Below are 19,199 nucleotides of genomic sequence, written 5' to 3' on the forward strand. Positions count from 1 at the left end.
GTACGTCATATTAGGCTTTGGACTCTACTAGAAATTAAATTCTTGTCCCAGACAACTTTGAGTTTTCTTTTAATCCAATAAAGGAACTCCAATATTTGGTAAGCTTAACGCTTATTGTGATGTTAGATTACTGCGTCCTAAGTCAGTTGGCAAAGGAAGGAACCAAGGGCAAAAACAAAAGCACAAATATGTGAACCACTATTTGATTAAACTTTGAAAATGAAACCCTAGCTGTTAAAATGTTAGCAGCTCAAGCTGTCCATTGGAAGTGCGACAGAGAATTTTGTAGTTTTCTGTTCAGGAGACTTCAGGGAGCTAGTGTATCCCTCACAGTGTTGGTACAAGTTACTGATGATTCATTGCACATGTTCTCTGTTGGTCCAAAGACATATTCAGAAGAAGCAGAAGCTATTATCAAAGTAGAGACCGCGGGGTAACAACACTATGCTTTCCAGTCAAACAACAAACTGTGCAAATCTGAGACAACCTTTTTCCCTTCAAGGAGAAGAAAGAAAGAAACATATAAATATCACGAAAAGTACAGACACAGATGACAGATCCTCTTACTGTGGCCCCCTACTCAACAAAGACCACTCTTTGGCAAAAGAAAGCTACCCCAGCCATAATAAGTTCTTTTATCTGCAGCAATTCTCTAATGAGTCTTATCATTCATCTGTCCAGGAAAGGAGGCTAAATAAATTAAAAGAATTATAAAGATAAGTATAGAAAGGAGTATTAAGACGTCAGATACAACGAAGAGGAAGCTACAGATAATAAAACATTACCAGAGGGGATTCTGGAATTTGAAGCGAGATCAAGCCAGGAATCTGTGTTCTTTGGAGGCCATTCACCAAAGAAATGATGAAGGGATCTCTGGGTCATCTCGGTTTCATTCTCTTGTTTTATTTGCCCCGGTGAGTTGAAGTCTCTTTCCATGACAAAGCAATGTTGCTCTTCTTGCTGTCTTGGAGTTGGATTATCATTCATGTTATGGAACTGGGAGTTTGAATAAGACTTACAGGAGCTCAATGGTAATTGTTGATATGAATCAGGAAAGCTCCTAACACTCCCCGAGGCTTCTGGAAAGAAAGCTCTCTCATCCACACCTTCCCTCATTCCATGAGTATGCCTGCTGGAAATAATAAACTCAAACTTACTAATTAACCAATAGAAAGAACATGTATAACAAGAAGCTAGCCCTTGGTTTCAGACCAACCTATAGTCCTCATCCCTAGAATAAGGTCCAGAGTCCAAAAATAGCCGGTGGGCATTGCTTTTTGGAGAAGGAAAATCAGAATCAAGAGGTTTACATGAGGTTGAATGGGTGTAGTACAAGGGATTAAGAGAAGAATTTTGGTAAACATGGGAATAAGGTTGGGTATCGGAGGGCACAGAAGAGGGCAATAGAGAGAAAGGGAAAGAAGTTGTTGACGGTGGATTGGCATTGCTCATGGTAAGGCTTCTGTTGCTATACGGTGAAGAGATTGGCTGTGATGTGTTTGTTGAAATGCCTGTTGTTGCTGTTGAAGAAATTTCCACAGGCTTTCTTGAACGGTTTTTCCCCCTGTGCATGTGCCTCTCACAGTATTTTGAGTCCGGATAGGCTTCTTTTGAGCATCTCCATTTCTTGCCATCTGTTCTTCTGCACCTTCCTGGCTCTGGGTCTACTTTTCTGCCATATCCCATTTCTAGGCATCCCCATCCAACTGCAGCAATATAATATAAATAAATAAAAATAGGAAAAAACTGAACTATAATCTTTAATAACCACAAAATAACAAGCTTATCCTTACTTGGATGGAAGGGGAAGAGCCTTGAAGAAGAAGAAGAAGAAGAAGAAGACATTGAAGAGTCAAGGCTTCTTCCGACAGAGTAAATGAGATCAGGTGGGATGGGGCTCCCTGAGACCAGGTATTTAAAGATAAGAGCTTGATGTTCAAGTTCTTGCCATTGAATTGCTGTGAAAGGAGATCCATTTCTTGCACTTGTTTCGCTTATCATTTTTGACCCTCGAAAAGCTTTAAATGTGCATAAAAATTTAAAACTACGCAGCGATGAAGAAAAGCTCAGAAGGTTTCAAAGATAAAAAGGAAATGGATTCCTACTTGTTTCTGAAGCGAAGGGCATGTTTAAGGAACTCATTGGCTACGAAGCAAGAATCTTCTTTCTGTGCATGGATAAGAGTTAAGACTAATGGCTCTCTGATGACATGCTCCTGCTGGGGTTTGTGAGAGAGTGGAGTATTGAGAGTGCTCCTGCTCTTGCAAGTTATAATGACTGAACATCTAATGGCTTTTGTCTCTTTGTTCTGCAGCTGCTGCTGTAGTCTCTGACATCGGTGCAAAAATCCATAAACAAATGAACAAAACGTAAGCAAGCAAAATTAAATTCAAATAAAGGAGAACCATGTACCTTTGGGTTTGCTGTCTCTTCACATTACATCCTGGAAAATAGTGTCATCTGGTTATGTTTGAAGTGTAAGCTGCTCAGTCACAGGACACTACAGCAAGGTTTGCCTCTATATGCTAGTAGTATTGTGGATATTTGAAGACATTATATTTTAAGAATATTTGCAGTGTTGATAAATAATATTACATTACTAGGATATTTGTAACAGCTTATTGGTAACTTTACATAAATTAAAATGTTTACTCAAAATTAGTTGATGTTTTTAAAAATTTAAAATTACCCAAAATGAAATTCATTAATTGGAGGAGGTAGTTGAGTTAGTTAAAAATAAAGATGTTTAATGAGCTTAAAGTAGTCCAAGTAAACAATAGTACTTAGGAAATAAATTAATGCCTCCTACAAAAGGCCTTACATTAAGAATCATGGGAAGAGTCTTTATACTAAAATTAAAAAGAAATTACGCGTATACATCACATTTGTCTTTCATACAATCCTCTTCTTATAAATAATTGATTGATGCGTTTCCCTCCTAATTTTTCAGCAGTGTTGTTCATTAATTTATTATAAAGTAGAAATGTGGTTACAAGTTGCTCATCATAACCTCTTGCTAGCTAGTTTGCACATTCAACAAGATCCCTTTTAGCTAGTCACATAAACATTTTTGTGATTAGGCCATAAGCAAATTATTAGTATAAGTTTAGGTGGTTTAATGAGGGAAACGAGTACCTCAATCAGATCAGGAAAGTATTAAAAGTGTTGATTGCTGAGTTTTGAGTTTAATTAGTAAGCTAAGCATAATTGCTGAAAGAGAGGAAGGAAGGGAGGTAGAAACTGATGGTTAAAGAAGGAAGATATGAAGTGGAATTTGTTTTTTTGGTATGCTGGGAAATGAGAAATGATCAAATGAGAAATGAGAAATGAGAAGTGAGGAGTGAGAGGAGAAGGCATCAGGACAGGAGGTGTCAGGCAAGGTAAGGTATTAAAACTCTGTTGCTCTCTGCCTCTCTACACATGTCCCTCCCCCCTCCTTTATTCATTTCCCCATACCTAACTCCAATTCTCTTCCCCTCCCTCCCTCCCTCACACACACACACACACACACACATTTTGGTTAACAAAACTTGGGTATCCATGATACCAACAAACCGAATTTTATTCTCTTTAATGGTTACTTGACATGATTTGATTTGAGATTTGAGATTTGCGGGACTCAATTTAAAATGGCTTTCTTAAATGTATTTTCTGCACTTATACGAATTTAAATTTGAGACTTCATAATTAAACGGTCATAACTCATCAACTAGGACTGACTTCCATTAATGAAAAAAAGCAAATTCTAAATTATAGTTAAGTCATGCAAACTCTTGTTAACATCATTTGTTCTGTTTTCCAAATTGGAATTCAAAAGTTATTGTATGTAAAGAGTATTAAACCTTTTACGTCTCAACACAAGTGCCATTATCTCTTTGCTCTATTTTTTGGCTTTCACTTTTAAAATTTCCATGCAAGCTGTGCATATATGATCAAGTATCAATATATAAAGGATAAAGCTTATTTGTAGTCCATGCATAGCTGCCAAAGAAAAGCAGGGAGATGTGTTATATAAAAATTCAATGTTCTGATTCACCGATCACTTTCTCTGTGGAGTAGATGAGACATGTATAACAGTAGATGTTACAAGAAACTCTTCTCATACAATGTCATTATATATATATTTTTTTCGGTGTAGACCACCCGGTATCCGCGCGCACATTGGCAGCCGACTAATCCGGGCTCGAGGGTTCGGAGTGCAGCAATTACCTGCGGGGTTGGTCCCTCTCCCAATGAGAGCACTTCCCGGGAATCGAACACACGTTCTCATCCTTATGGGGAGCGAGCTCACTTACCAGCTCGACCAACTGCTCGTTGGTCAATGTCATTATATTTAATCATCATCATTTTTAGTTTTCATTAGTCATTGATGTTACTTACTCTTTTTAAGGGAGCTTTGCATCATAGCACCAATAGTGGACGAGTCAAAAATGAAAGGACTTCAGAACTCCTTGAACAAATTTTCTGGTATGAGCTATTGATAATATTTGAATTTAAATCACAATATGGAATACCAGATGCTAGAGAGTAGCCATAAAAAATAGTACTACCTTTGATGCTTATAACAAGAGGTGGTTTGATCTTCAATTTGATACTAAATATAAAATTTCAGTCCATTTTATCTTTTATATTTAACTATTTTTTTAAAATAATTTTTATAATTGTTGCAAACGTTAAAGTTTTTATTAAATAGTAATTCTAGCTAATAGACATAATTAGTAAAGATATTTTTTTAAAAAAATATATATTTATTATAAATAACTAAACAAATTTTTTTAATTTATTTAAATTAGTTAACCACTTTTTATATCATATCATATTATATTGACGAGTCATCTTGACCAGGGTTGGTCTTGCTGTAAAGAAGGGCTTTTCCTGTATACCCACCATCTGCGTTATAAAACTCAAATGGTGCTGTTTATGGAATGAGTAAAGTTTGCTTTTTAGGACACTGTGGAGGGTTGGTCCTAGGGTTTTTAATGTGGCTACTGTTTGCTAGACAGCTAGGCCGCCCAAAAACACTTTAACCGCATGTGCTCATCACTTATAGATGCTGTGAATTTTTGTCTCTAGGTTCACTTGGTTTCCATCAGAAGTCAACTTTTTACTTCATAAAGTATATAAGCACAACATGTACGACATTTATTGTCTTTGAAATTCATTTGCAGCTTTAGAGCTATTTTCCCTTCTTTTTAAGTAATTAAACGAGTTCAAAATAAACATCCAAAAAACGTTCACTGCTCGTCAAAGCATTTAAACTCTGTTGTCTGTATTAGGGATGCTGTGACCGGGAGGTGCCAAGCAGTAGTGGCTCCCCTTTTCTCTTTTGAAAAGAATCTCAAAAGACAGAACGGCGATACAATGAACAAATGTTCAAACTGTTAAACAGTAAGTATTTAACTGCAGAAGCTATAGAGGAAGCCTGCTGACATGGTGGGTTACTTCATGAACATTCATTTTGCATCAAATATACACACTTTCGACTCAGTGAATGAATGTCCAATATTAAAATGTAAAGTAAAAAAGGCACAAAAGGAATCCAGTGTAAAAAGCTTGCTCTTGTATGGCGTAAATTTCTCAAAACTAAAAACCTGCTTCGTCCAGATTAAAGGTCGAGGCTGTGCAATGAATATATCTTAGCACTTAAGCAAAGAAGACTTTCCTATTATTCACACACTTTGCTGCTTCCTTTTGAAAAGCACAGCGATGTGTTTCTCTGTCAAAATGGTCTATTTTTAACCCCTCCCACGTGCCGTTGAACAGATATAATGATATATCCCAACTTCATTGTTAGTTACCAGTCATTTCAAAATTGGCTTGTGTATGTCAGTGTGTGCGTCCTTTTTTCCCCCCTTTAAGTTCTATTCATCCACATAGATGTACATAATTGCTGATCAAAACACCTTTTTCGTGGACTCTGCAAGAGAACTTAATGCGACCAACGTCTTATCTGAGAAAATTTATGCATGTATGCTTCTGCAAGAGGTTGAGTAGGTTTTACTGGGGGATTGTAAACGACTTGACCAAGGTGTTTGATAAGAAAATAAAGCTGTGAATATTGGCCTGTGTGAATGGTTCTGAATCTTCATCAGCATCAGCCATATATGGCATCAGCATCATAGGCATCATCGTACCTTAGCTTTCTGCTTTCTCTCGAGCAACGGACCTTTATGCTGGATTCTTCAAGTTACGTTATTAATGCAAATGTGATTCATACATCACAATAACAAGTACATGAACCGTAAATGTAAGAAATCATGTTAAAAGATACGAAATGACTATATTTAAAAAAAAAAAAAAGGTACTCAGGGAAAAAAAGTTACAAATTACATACTAATCAGATATTAATATCAGTAATAGAATTCAAACCAGAGACACTTGTGGGGTGTGGGGTATAATTCACATCTTTTGCACGCGTATTAATCTTCCCTGACCTGTGCATTATACTAATTCTGGTCTTAATTATAAAACTTCATCTGTAAACTATAAACAAGATCTTATACTCCTCCAATACTAAATATAAGACTCTTATATTAATTTGTTAGTGGGAGAAAGAGGGTCCCATTTGTGAAATACGTAATAATGGCGGGTAGTCAAAATCCAGGTTGACAACCTGACATAGACTAGGCATTGCTTCTTCAATGCATAAATAGGAGAAGCACACAAGTAACATGCCTATTTAATGTACTGTTTGACTGCTGAGATAGCTCACTCATTTACGCAACGAGCGCCCACAATTCTTACAGTGAAACTTTTACATTTTTAGTACACTGTGTAGAAAAAATAACACATGATAAAATCTGATGGGAATAATGGATAAAATGGTTTTAAGAAGCCTGAACGCAATAATAAGTTTCGCAAGCCAAGTCGTTTTCCACTTAATTAAGGCGGTCCATTACAGTCGAAGATAAAGGCCCAATCATCTCGGAAATGGTTAGTACATGTGCATCACCTTTTCAGGCTCACTTCTTTTAATCCCTTCCATTAGACCCAATTTCCATCGTTAGCTCACTTCCTTTATTAACTAGGCTTTCCTTGTGAAATTTCCAAAGTCACTTGTAAACAGAACAGAACGGACTCTCTTTTATTGGGGCTCTATATGCAACTCCTCTACACCATTTGTTGGAGACACGATCACGCAAACAAGGCGTTTTTGGCGTTGGGCAAACGGCACAGCAGTTTAATTCCGCGAGTAGTAACATCGTCGCTTTGTTATTATCCCAAAAGAAGAAAATCAAAACGCTCTATCTTAATAACTCACTTATTTGTAATATAATATTAAAATTAACTTGAAAATACGTTGCCTCTCAAAATTGGACTCCTGAGTTTACTGATTCCTTGACGCAGGACACTCTCCAAGACCCAACACCAGCGAATTAGCTTCTCGCACTTGTTCAACGCCCAACAAAAAAATAAAGAAGAGGAGGATTTTTCAGGGAATCTCGTTAACATCTTTGTTCTCTTTGTTAACCAGATTAAATAAAAATTAATCAAATATGATTACGGTGATTTCTTGGAAATAAAATGTGCAGCTACAAGGGATCAATGAATGGTATGAAGCATCGGGAGCATGATCATTGAATCGAAGTTAGCGAGTTCATAGCAGAAACATAGGTGCTCTGTACAGATACGCATGTGTGCAATGTGCCGCTAACTGTGCTATCTTGTTATGTTATGTTAAAACCGATCAAAGGTCAGCTTCTTGAGCCAACCATGCCAGTTGAAGCAGGTTCAGTTAGCCCCCTATTATACATACGCTGGATTTCTTCCCTATACTCTGTCAGAGACTTGTCAGGTATGGCAGGTGTAAGCTCCACCACATCTCCCATAATCAACTTACACTTGGGATCGTTCACAGGCTCATAATTCAGCCGTGGCCTTAATTCTTCTTTCAGTGGAAATCTGTATGGGGTCCACTTAGAGCTTCCTCGCCCAGCTCTCTCCAGCAAGTCCATCACCGTTGAGTTTGCAGGAAACTCCTGCACAGACATCTGCATATATACATGCCCAGGCAAGAACTCCAGTAAGTTGAGAGGGGAAAAGGGGGAAAAAGGACTAGCTAAGTCCTGTTGTTTTGAGTTACTTGAAATTTATCAGCTTCTAAGAATAAAAACCTGGCCAGATAATAGAACGCGAAATTCAGATATGTAGATCTGTGACACAAACCTTATCATTCTCGATCAAGATGATAAACACAGGGCCATCCTGACCACAATGAGGTTTGTAGGAATGTGGACAACCATCAGCATGGGAAGGGAACTTGCATGGTGGCTTGACTGAATCAGAACATCCAATAGCTGAACAATCTTTGTTCATTGTCTCGCAATGCCAGGTGACAACCCATCGAGCCCACTCAACCATCTGAAGCACAAATGAAGAATGCTGGCAATCACCTTCCTTGTATCTCCAATGAGCAGCAAATCCAAATTCTGCTTGCAGGTGCATCTCTTTTGTCCGGATTTGTACTTCAAGGGGAACCTTTCCTTCACCCAGCACAACAGCATGCAGAGATTTATACCTATAATCACACAATAAAAGAGTCAGACAAAATATAGATGTCCAAACGCAAGTTTAGACTTAAGAGCACCAATACTGAGTTAGTACATACCCATTGAACTTCGGACGACGAATGTAGTCCTTGAACTTTCCAGGTACCTCGGACCATAACCGGTGAACAACTGTCAAGGCTTTATAACAGTCCTCCTCCTTGTCAACAATCAAGCGCAGCCCATAAATATCATGAATGTCATTCATGCTTAGTTTCTTCCTGCAAATATAAACATACACCCATGAACATTTAAGGATCCTTGGCTTACTACTCTAGTTCGCCAAATGGAAGGTAACATGCAAGTTTTTTCTTTTGTTTTTTTTTTTTTGGGGGGGGGGGGTTACAAACATGCAAGTTCAAATAAAACCTACTGCAGCTGAAGAGATGCCGGAACTCTCCAACAACTCCAAAAACAAATATTTATGTTTACAAGCATTTTTGCAGTAGCACTTCCCCCCCCCCCTTCTCCCTTAACACAGATCTTGTGCAATATAATACGCTTCAAACAATCCTTCCTGACCCAAAAAAAGGAAGTTCCTAGCATCATCTTCATATATTTACTCAAATTCAGGAACGGAAGTACAAAGCAAATTAAGGGATAGGTGGTACGTACTTCAGCATTTTGCAATAAATGCTATACAGGCTCTTGTGCCGCCCAGAAAGGACATGATAAGAAATGCCTTCATCTTTGAGTGCTTGCTCTAATTTCTCTATAGCAGAAGTAATCATTGCATCATCAAATGATTCCACAAGCTTCGAAGAAATCTCCTGATGCTGTTCTGGATTGAGATGCTTAAAACATAAGTTCTCCAATTGCTCCTTCCAACTAGATATTCCCAATCGATTGGCCAAAGGTGCAAAAATCTCCAAGGTCTCCTTCGCAAACCTTTGCTGTTTGGCCACTGGCAATGCATCTAGTGTCATCATATTATGTAATCGATCTGCCAATTTGATGAGGACAGCCCTTGCATCAACCATGGCAAGGAACATGGTATGCAGCCGATCTGCCTCAACTGATTTGCATGCCGTATTATTCTCTCGTGCAAGCTTGCTCAAGTGACTGAGTTTAGAAACCTGAAATGCCACATAGATTAGACAGAATCCACAAGGGATCAAACAATCAACATCTAGCATTCAAAACATACATAACAACCAATTTAAGAACCTATTTAATGAGATTAAGAGAAAGATGATTTAAGATGAACATCCGATGTCTAGTTCAAATTCAAAACTCAGAAGGCTCTATTAATGATTAGCATCTATTTAAGGTAAACATATCAGAAGTTCATTTCGATGCAAATTGATTTAAATCTCAAGAAACACATTACTCACCCCTTCAACTAAATCAGCAACCCCAGCGCCAAAAAGCCCAAAGATGTAATCGTAAGTCAGAAAAGAATCATCAAGCGAGTCGTGCAAAAGCCCAGCGGCCACAACTGTGGAATTGGCACCAATCAAAGCAAGCAGAACCGCTGTTTCGACACAATGCTGCAAATATGGATCACCAGAAGCTCGCATCTACAGAAACACATTTAAAACCTTTCAACTCACGACAATAAACCCACCAATCACATGATCCATACGTAGAGTTTACAAATCTCGATTTAATTACCTGCCCTCTGTGCGCTTTCTCGGCTTCACAAAAAGCCTTAACAACGAATTCTTCACAAAAGATCTTGTGCTTCAACTGGGCACCCAAAAGCAATTCTCTAGCATACGGCTCGAAAGTTCCCCCCACAAAAGAATCCTCCAAATTGAAGGTCAGCTCATCCGCTACAGAAGATGAAGAACCCAAATCTATTTCACCACCACGCAGCTCGAAAGTTGGCGAATTGTAATCCAAGCATGAACCCAATGAATTTCTCACCAAGCCATCTAACAATCCACTGTCCCTACATCGAATTGAGCTATCCCCTCCGATCCTCATTGGGGAACTCCTTGCGGAACCAGAAACGCTACTGCTACTACATGAAACGGGTCCTTGGAAAACCGAAACAGGGCTCTGATCTCTTTTCCAAGAAGACCCAGCAAATTTGCTCGGTGAATAGGAGAATGAGCTGCTCAATTCCTTTAATTCAGATAAGAGACCCAATTCCTCTCCGCCGACAGGAAAGCTCGACAAGGGAACGGGCTTCACCGTCGGAGAAGAGAATAAACACGAAAGGCCACTCATTCCTGGTTTTTGAGATGGGGACGCCGTCGTGGAGGAGGAGGACGACGACGATCGCGAACCCAGATCGAAATCGTATGATGCATGGGTGTTGATATGGCAAGGATGCGCAGTGGAACACACACTGCTCGGTGGGCTGGCGCATAAAGCGATAGTGGACACCGTCATGTTTCTTCTTCGTATCTTCGCCTACTGGGTTTCGGATCCCAAACTCAGAAGCACCAAACAAACAAATAAATATAATTTTTTAAAAAATCTAAAGTCAAATATATGAATCAGCAAACTATTTAATTTTTTCTAGAAACCCACAAGCAATTTCTTGAAGCCCCAATGAACTTTGAGCGAAGGACTCTCTCTTTTCTATGTAGGGACAGTTTTGAAAAACCCACTGCCAGAAAAGAAGCACGGACAGAGGATTCGGTATGTGTCTATACAGAAACAAATTTGAACAATTCAAAGATCCAGCGCTGATTCGAGAAGTACAAACGAAGGAAATGAACAGGGTTATGTACATACAGATTTTATAGAAAAGAGAGGTCCAGAAAACAAAAGAGGCCTGAATAGAGGGGAATTTACAACGGGTTAACGCAACTGATTTTCGAGGAAGGAGGGAGAAAGAGAGTCAAATAGGATTGGAAATTAAACGAAGGCTGCGTCCGAGATTTGTCTCCGAAGAATCTGTCGTGCGTTTTTTTCCTGAGCTGCTTGTTGTGTTGTGGAGGGGAAAGGTTTGGAAATGGCAGGGAGTGAGAATTTACAGTATTGACCTCGAAGTAATCCGCTAATAACGGAATCTCCAATTGCCAGTAATCATCATCTTCCCAAATGGGGGATTTGGGATTACAAAATAAACAGTGATTAGAAACTTCTTTGATGATCCGGTGGCTTTCAGTTAATTGATGTAAATTTAGCAATGTTTGGGCTCCCATGAATCTAGACGGTCTTCAGGGGAGATGAGAAGGCTAAGAGCTCCCGCGGAAAATGTAAAAAACTAGAAATTTCTCATGCGTAAGACGTACAAATTAGCATATTTGATTAAATTTAAAATTTTAATAAATTATATTATTTAAGATAACTGAAGATTTACTTCTAACATGAGTATAGTTTTTAATTTATTTTAATGAATTTGAATCAGAGATGCAGAATTTATAGAGAATAGAGGAAACTTTGAAATTAATTATTTATTTTTTCATTTAAGGCTCTAATTGACATACTACCTCCGGTCCTAATTATAAGAGTCAGTTGACTAATTTGAGGAGATTAAGAAAGCAAGTTGAGTTAGTTATTTATTCTAAATAGGTGTTGTCTTTCCTAAAATATCCTTACTAATCAAGTATATTGACTAGAATTATCATTGTTAGAAGGGTTATTTTGAAAAAATATATATAAATATGAGAGATAAAGTGGATTGGAGTCTTATATTTAAGAACAAAATAAAATTCAAGTAGGGTCTTATATTAAGGACTGGAGGTAGTACTATTTAATTATGATACTGTCCATTTAATGTAATATATTAAAATCCCAATTAAGATATTATTCAAATTCAAAATTAATTATTAATTTTTAAATTTGAGCCTCCATTTGAAATTGCATTTATTTATTATATTTTTCATTTAATTCAATATATTCAAATCTCAATCAAGATGTTATTTAAATATCATTAATTTAATATATTCGTATCTCGTAATTGCATACCCGACCCATTTTTAAATGAGTCGGGTATTACAAATTTTCAAGAATATAATTGATTGATGATTGATTGATTGATTGATGGAGTGATTGATGATTAGGGAAGCAAAAGAATAAAGCAGGCAAATTTTTTCCACAAAGATGAAGCAGAAATGACTATGGTTATTGGCTGAGTATGATTTATATTACCATTTCGGTACTTAATATAAGATCTATTTAACTAATCTGATTAGATTAAAGAAGTTAAGTAAGTTAGTTAACTATAAGAAATATGACATGTTTTTTCTGAAACATCATAATTATCTTCCTTAATATTCTCCCTCCCTATTCTACTTAATCATTGTTGAGGAAGTATCCTAAGGATAATTTTAAAAAAAATTTGATAAATATAAAAAATAAGTCTTATATTTATGATTATAATTAACTCAATAATTAGGTTTAATATTAAATAGCGTGGAGAATATTCTTAAAAAATACTCCCACATGTTTCAATGATCTTGCCGGAGAGGGAGGGAATATAATCTGCTCTTGCAGTTGCAGGAAACGACACAAATCCTTAAGCATGAAGGTATCATTCTCTAGTAAGTTTTTCCCCTGATTATAATATAATTATCAATTTAATATATAAAGTTTTTATTGTAAGATTATGTAAAAATAGATAGATTCGGAAATTTTAAAAAACAACTGCTCAGGCTGCCTTTTATTATTGTGTTGGCCCCATTAACAACAATTCGGATAAGAGACGGAATGGGTAAAGAAATGGGAATAAAGGATAAGATTTAGGGTGATGTCATCAATTAATAAAAGAAAAAAAATAAATACAGAACGGAAGTAAACTAGCTAAAGCGCAATTCAGTTAGGAAAAATTAGTTTTAAATACATGTTTGAAGAAATAAATAATTACTCAGTGGTCTTAAAATTTAGAAAAAGCATGAGATTTTTTAGAGTACCAGTAATTTTATGTATAAAAGCACATAACGTTAAATTCAGAAGCCAATGGATAATTAACTCTATAAACGGATATGTGGGGGGATTTTTCTTTTGCATGAATAATTGGATTTAGAATTTTGAAAAAGGAGTTGTGTTAAGGATAGTGGAGCCAGTGGGGTCAGCAGCGTGCGTGAATGCACTGCACGGATAAAGTAATGATCAATAATTGATTGAAACGTTGATTATTGCTTCGGCAACAAAAGCATAATTAGCACACGCGCTTTATTTATTACTCTTCCGATTCTTAATATAAGATCTATTCTTTCGGTCTTTATTATAAGACTTTATTTAACTTTTTATTTGGTCCTAATTATAAGACCCCAATCTATTTTGTCTCTTATATTTATACATTTTTTCCCAAGATAATCTTTTTAATAATGATAGTTTTAGCCAATATACTTAATTAGTAAGGATATTTTAAGAATGACAACACTTATTTATTATAAATAACCAACTTAACTTACTTCCTTAATCTCCTCAAATAAGTCAATTGGGTCTTATAATTAGGACCGGAGGAGTATTTAACTAATTTAATTAGATTAAAAAAATTAGGAAGTTATTTAATTATAAGAAATATGATATTTTTTTCTGAAATATCATAATTATTTTTCTTAATACCCTATCTTCCTCTTCTACTTGATTATGGTTGAAGGAGTATCTATAGGGGTATTTTAGAAAAAATTAATAAATATGAAAAATTGGTCTTATATTTAGGACCAAAACCAACTCAATAATTGGATCCTATATTAAGGACTGGAGATGTATTTTTATTTTATTTTATATTTTTGCAAACACTTTATTATGCTGCCTCTGGTTCTTAATATAAGATCTTGTTTGATTTTTATTTTATTTCTAAATATAAGATCTCAATCCACTTTATCTATCATATTTATATATATATTTTTTAAAGTAGTCCTTCTAACAATGATAATTCTAGCCAATGCACTTGATAAGTAAAGATTTTTAGGAAAGACAATACCTATTTAGAACAAATAACTAACCGAACTTATTTTTTTAATCTCTTTAAATTAGTCAACTAGTTTTTATAATTATAACCGGAGTTAATATATATTTTCGACTTTCGTGCTTATCTGCATTACGCTGTCCAATTTTATGCCAATTAAAAATTGTGCGAGAAAGCTTTTAGAAGAAGAAACGCATGCGATGTTTTCTTCAGATAAAAACAGTGTATTTATTTCCTTTTTTTTTTTTCGCCTGGGAAAAAAAAAAAAAAAAAGCAGAGTGTATCAGATCACCTCTTTTCCGTCCCTCTTCTAGGCGAAACGTAAAACCAGTTCAAAAAGCCGTAAAACGTCGGTGTCATGGAGCGATGAATGTTATGTATTTATCCCAATTTGAAAAAAACAAGTAGGACCGGGCTTCTAGAAGAGGAAACGTGTTGCCAAGAGTTTGTATTTATTTTAGTAAAGATTTAGGTAAGTTTAATTTAAATGATTGTAAACGGTACGAGATGAGCACGCAAAACACACTTCATCTCGTATCCACATATAATTAAAAATTATAAATAAATTTTTATAAAAAAGTGTCTATTTGTATATGTTATTTAAGAGAAAACGAGCCCTACGTTCGTAGACGAAATAACACAGCAATTCTGGGTGAGTTGGAGTGCGCAATGGGGAATGCATATTTTGTTAGGCATGTTAATAATTATGGAATAAATTTTCATTTGGAAAAAAAGAGAGAAAATAACAAAAACAGAACCTAAAAATTACTGAATTTCAAAAGGGGAAATTGCAAATAAAGACCCCTCAATATATAAAAAGGCAATCAGGGACCCCCAATTTGAGAAATTGCTGCAGAGGACCCGGTCCCAATTTGCAATTATGAAATGTAAGGAAAATGGCTGAAATGCCCCTCACTCATTTGAAAAGAAAAAACCTGTCCGCGCTCTCCTCCCCCCCAAAACGCGCGGTAACTTCCTTTGTATATCCCGTCGGCCATTCTTTGCGGTGTGCTCTGTTTATTTGTGCGCAAGAGTTTGTTTCCATTTTGCGGCGATAGGAGTATTGTGTGAGAGAAGAGTGTATTTGCTGTGGGAGAGGAGAACGGAGTCGTGCTGGAATAGTGATCTATCGACATCATCAAAGGCAAGGGAAGAGGTAGAGGCATCGTGACAGTCGTGTGTGGCTATCAAAGTTAACAGCGGCATTTGGCGACAAAATCTGGTGGTAAGTTTCAAGCTTTAGTTTGTTTGTGTTCGTTGCTGCCTGTGTGATACATTAACGAGAGGGAAGGGAATGCGTTTAGGGCAGGAACGTATATATATGTTTTTTCTGTTGAATATGCTGTGACTGATTGGCGAAAAATGGTTATCTGTGGAAGAAGATGGGCGAATGGGTTTGGGTGGGAAGGGAATTAGAAGATCAGTTAGGAGGATGACAAGATTAGTTTGGGAAATGACGACACTTGAATGGGTAAAGGGCAAATTGAATTGGTTAACTATTAATTGATCTGAAGAGATGTTGAAGTGATAGTGTCGTTTAAAATGACAAAATTGAAGTAGGGGGATTGACAAGTTGATAATGCAAAATAAGAATGTGTAATTGACAAGTTGGTAATAGAAAATAACAAGTTGAATATAATGAATAACAAGTTATTGAGCAGTTGGGAATAAGAAGGTTGCCATGGGTTCCTAACAAGTTAACAATAGGAAATGACAAGTTTAAAAATGACAATAAGAAGTTGGGAATAAGAAAGGCGATTATGACAAATGGAGAACTTTATAATGTAAAATAACTAGTTGATAATTATAAATGACAAGTTAATGATGAGAAATAACAAGCATGAGAAGTAGTTGAGACTAACAAGTTTACTTTGAGAAATTAACAACTTGCTTATATGAAATTACAAGTTCATGTTTCGAAATAAGAAGTAAATGGTGGTGATGTAAGAAGGCTGTTGGTTACAGAATAGGTTGTTAACAGAGGTGATAGTTAGTTAGTAAATGTGGTTGTGAAGGATTGTATGTTGAATATTTTGCAGGAAGAGGAAGATGGCATCAGAAGGAGCCTCTGGATCAAAAAAGGCACACAACGGTTGGGTGTTATTCAGAAGTGAGTTTATGGCCACAATAGCTGACCCTGACATGACAGCCAAACAAAAAAGAGATGCTGCGTCAAATGCATGGAAAGCTCTGGCCGCTGAAGAGAAGATGAGGTACACCGAGGAGGTGAAGAAAAGAAGGGCACAAAAGGGAGAAGAGGAGAAAAAGAAACATGTCCCATCATTTCTAACTCGGGTGTCCCTTAAAGGATTAAGAAAATTACTGCACTTTGTGAACAATAATGAAGACTTAAGGGAGAGGGTTGAGAGGATGGGCTTCGGGAGGCTGTTGAAGGTTGGATTAAAGAGACTACCCCGTGATCTCATTGTGACCATGCTGAGATCATATGACCCGCCAACGCATCAATTTACAATCAGGGGCAAATCAGAGGAAATAGGAGCAGAAGATGTTGAGCAACTGCTAGGAATCCGTCACGGTGGGGAGGAGGTGAAAACTAAAGTTGATGAGAGTGATGCTACGTATCAGGAGTTGAGAAATGAATATCGGAAAGTGTCATTCAGCAAAATACTAAACGACATTGTTTCAGGGGAGGAGGATCACAGATTCGAGTTTTTATTTGTGCTATACACCCTGGGTACTTTTCTATGTCCGAATTCAAGCTCAGAAGTGAGTGAGAAGTTGGTTAGAGTCATGCGCTGCACAATGGATGACTTTGGAAAGTATGATTGGGCTACCTATATTATAAGGACCTCTGGAAAGAAATGGGAGACTATGTCAAAGGGTACAGGCGGGGCAATGAAGGGCAGGGGAGTAGCACTGTTGGTGGCTGCATATACTTACTTCTGGTATGACTATTTTATTTGTCATTGTGTTTGCATTTGATTACCGATGTGCATAACGTTAATGTTGTATATATGTGGCTGGCTTGCAGCTTTTTTTTGGTGAGAATTTTAACCTAAACACGCCTGTTGGCCGAGAGTCCACTACTGCAATTGAATACTGGACTGATGAGAAGATAAAAGAATTGGCCAGCAAGGAGAGGAAGAGTGTTAGGGGAATTATGTATGGAGGAAAAGGCAGTGAAGCTGTGACAGGGAAAGAAGAGAGGATAATTGTAGAGTTTTTGGACCCGGTATGTGGTATAATTGGTAAACTAAAGTTTTTATTTCGTAACCTGAACTTGTTATCTGCCATAGTATTGTTGTCATTTCCTATACTGAAGTTCTGATTTGCTATAGTGACATAGAGCTTTGTCATTGTTAAGTTGTAATTTGGCAAACTTAAGTTGTTATTCGCAATACTTATGCTGTGATTGGCCATATTGAACTTATCAATAGGTAGACTGACTTGTGATTTTGTATATTGAACTTGTCATTCGGTATAATGAACTTGTCATCTGCGATACGTGAGTTGTGATATGGTTTACTGAACTTGTCATTCGGTATAATGAACTTGTCATTTGCCATACGTGAGTTGTGATATGATTTACTGAACTTGTAATTCTGTATAATGAACTTGTGATCTACCATACCTTAATTGTAATTTGGTTTACTGATGTTGTCATTCGGTATGATCAACTTGTCATCTGCCATACACGAGTTGTGATATGGTTTACTGAACTTGTCATTTGGTATAATGAACTTGTCATCTGCCATACGTGAGTTGTGATTTTGTTTACTTAACTTGTCATTCGGTATAATGAACTTGTCATTTGCCATACGTGAGTTGTGATATGATTTACTGAACTTGTAATTCTGTATAATGAACTTGTGATCTACCATACCTTAATTGTAATTTGGTTTACTGATGTTGTCATTCGGTATGATCAACTTGTCATCTGCCATACACGAGTTGTGATATGGTTTACTGAACTTGTCATTTGGTATAATGAACTTGTCATCTGCCATACGTGAGTTGTGATTTTTGTTTACTTAACTTGTCATTCGGTATAATGAACTTGTCATCTGTCATACCTAAGTTCTGATTTGTTTACTGAACTTGTAATTCTGTATAATGAACTTGTGATCTGCCATACCTGAATTGTAATCTGGTTTACTGAGGTTGTCATTCGGTATAATAAACTTGTGATCTGCCATACCTAAGTTGTTATTTTGTTTATTGAACTTGTAATTCTGTATAATGAACTTGTGATCTGCCATACCTGAATTGTAATCTGGTTTACTGAGGTTGTCATTCGTACAATAAACTTGTGATCTGCCATACCTAAGTTGTGATTTTGTTTACTAAACTTGTAATTCTGTATAATGAACTTGTGATCTGCCATACCTGAATTGTAATCTGGTTTACTGAACTTGTCAATATGTCATAGTGAAGGTGTCATTTTCCATAGTGAACTTGTTATTGTATATACTTACTTGATTAATGTCTTTTACATGCAGGAGCTGAAGAAGTTACGTGAGCGCCTAATGAAGAGGATAGAGGAAGGGCAAAAGATGCTAATGAAAATGGTGGATGAGGAGTTGGTGAAGGTGCAAATCCCAAGACAGGGAGATGGTGGGAAGGGTAAATCAAGAGGAAAGGCTCGGGTTGAGACAGTGCCTACAAATAGAAGTGACTCTGAAGATGATGAGGAGGAGAGGCGCAACAATGATGACACAACTGAGGAAAAGGAGAAGGATGAAGTAAGCAGTGAAGATGGAGACAGTCATGGGAAGGGCGACACAGAGAATGACAGAGACAATGAAGAGATGGAGGAAGAGGGTCAAGGGGATGGTGATGACAGGAGCGAAGGGGAGAGGGAATACAAGGGTGATGCA

General features: G+C 36.8%; 2 protein-coding genes across 2 annotated transcripts; both read right to left on the reverse strand.

The window, feature by feature from the left end:
- Positions 1 to 316: 316 nt before the first annotated feature.
- Positions 317 to 2,001, reverse strand: LOC114752785 (growth-regulating factor 5). The gene is made up of 4 exons (XM_028941493.1): positions 1,794 to 2,001; positions 1,217 to 1,706; positions 786 to 1,129; positions 317 to 673 (listed from the first exon to the last, which is right to left on the reverse strand). The coding sequence occupies exons 1-4, from the start codon at positions 1,999 to 2,001 to the stop codon at positions 666 to 668; spliced, it is 1,050 nt and encodes a 349-aa protein (XP_028797326.1). The 3' UTR covers positions 317 to 665.
- A 5,547-nt stretch (positions 2,002 to 7,548) lies between these two features.
- LOC114752797 (probable GTP diphosphokinase RSH3, chloroplastic) lies at positions 7,549 to 11,396 on the reverse strand. The gene is made up of 6 exons (XM_028941500.1): positions 10,161 to 11,396; positions 9,881 to 10,066; positions 9,162 to 9,622; positions 8,609 to 8,767; positions 8,167 to 8,518; positions 7,549 to 7,991 (listed from the first exon to the last, which is right to left on the reverse strand). The coding sequence occupies exons 1-6, from the start codon at positions 10,884 to 10,886 to the stop codon at positions 7,695 to 7,697; spliced, it is 2,181 nt and encodes a 726-aa protein (XP_028797333.1). The 5' UTR covers positions 10,887 to 11,396; the 3' UTR covers positions 7,549 to 7,694.
- Positions 11,397 to 19,199: the final 7,803 nt, after the last annotated feature.

Source organism: Neltuma alba, unplaced genomic scaffold (genome assembly GCF_004799145.2).
Source record: "Neltuma alba isolate B1F8T4 unplaced genomic scaffold, ASM479914v2 tig00001190_pilon, whole genome shotgun sequence".
Taxonomy (NCBI): Eukaryota; Viridiplantae; Streptophyta; class Magnoliopsida; order Fabales; family Fabaceae; genus Neltuma; species Neltuma alba.

Bases quoted from the DNA above. Each gene is read 5' to 3' on its own strand.
- LOC114752785 (XM_028941493.1), bottom strand. From the start codon at position 2,001: ATGATAAGCGAAACAAGTGCAAGAAATGGATCTCCTTTCACAGCAATT. The intron at 1,707-1,793 runs GTAAGGATAAGC...ATATTGCTGCAG, and splicing joins GCTCTTCCCCTTCCATCCAA to TTGGATGGGGATGCCTAGAA. The intron at 1,130-1,216 runs GTTGGTCTGAAA...TATTTCCAGCAG, and splicing joins TCTAGGGATGAGGACTATAG to GCATACTCATGGAATGAGGG.
- LOC114752797 (XM_028941500.1), bottom strand. From the start codon at position 10,886: ATGACGGTGTCCACTATCGCTTTATGCGCCAGCCCACCGAGCAGTGTG. The intron at 10,067-10,160 runs GTAATTAAATCG...GTGTTTCTGTAG, and splicing joins AGAAAGCGCACAGAGGGCAG to ATGCGAGCTTCTGGTGATCC. The intron at 8,768-9,161 runs GTACGTACCACC...TTATATTTGCAG, and splicing joins ATTTATTGCAAAATGCTGAA to GAAGAAACTAAGCATGAATG.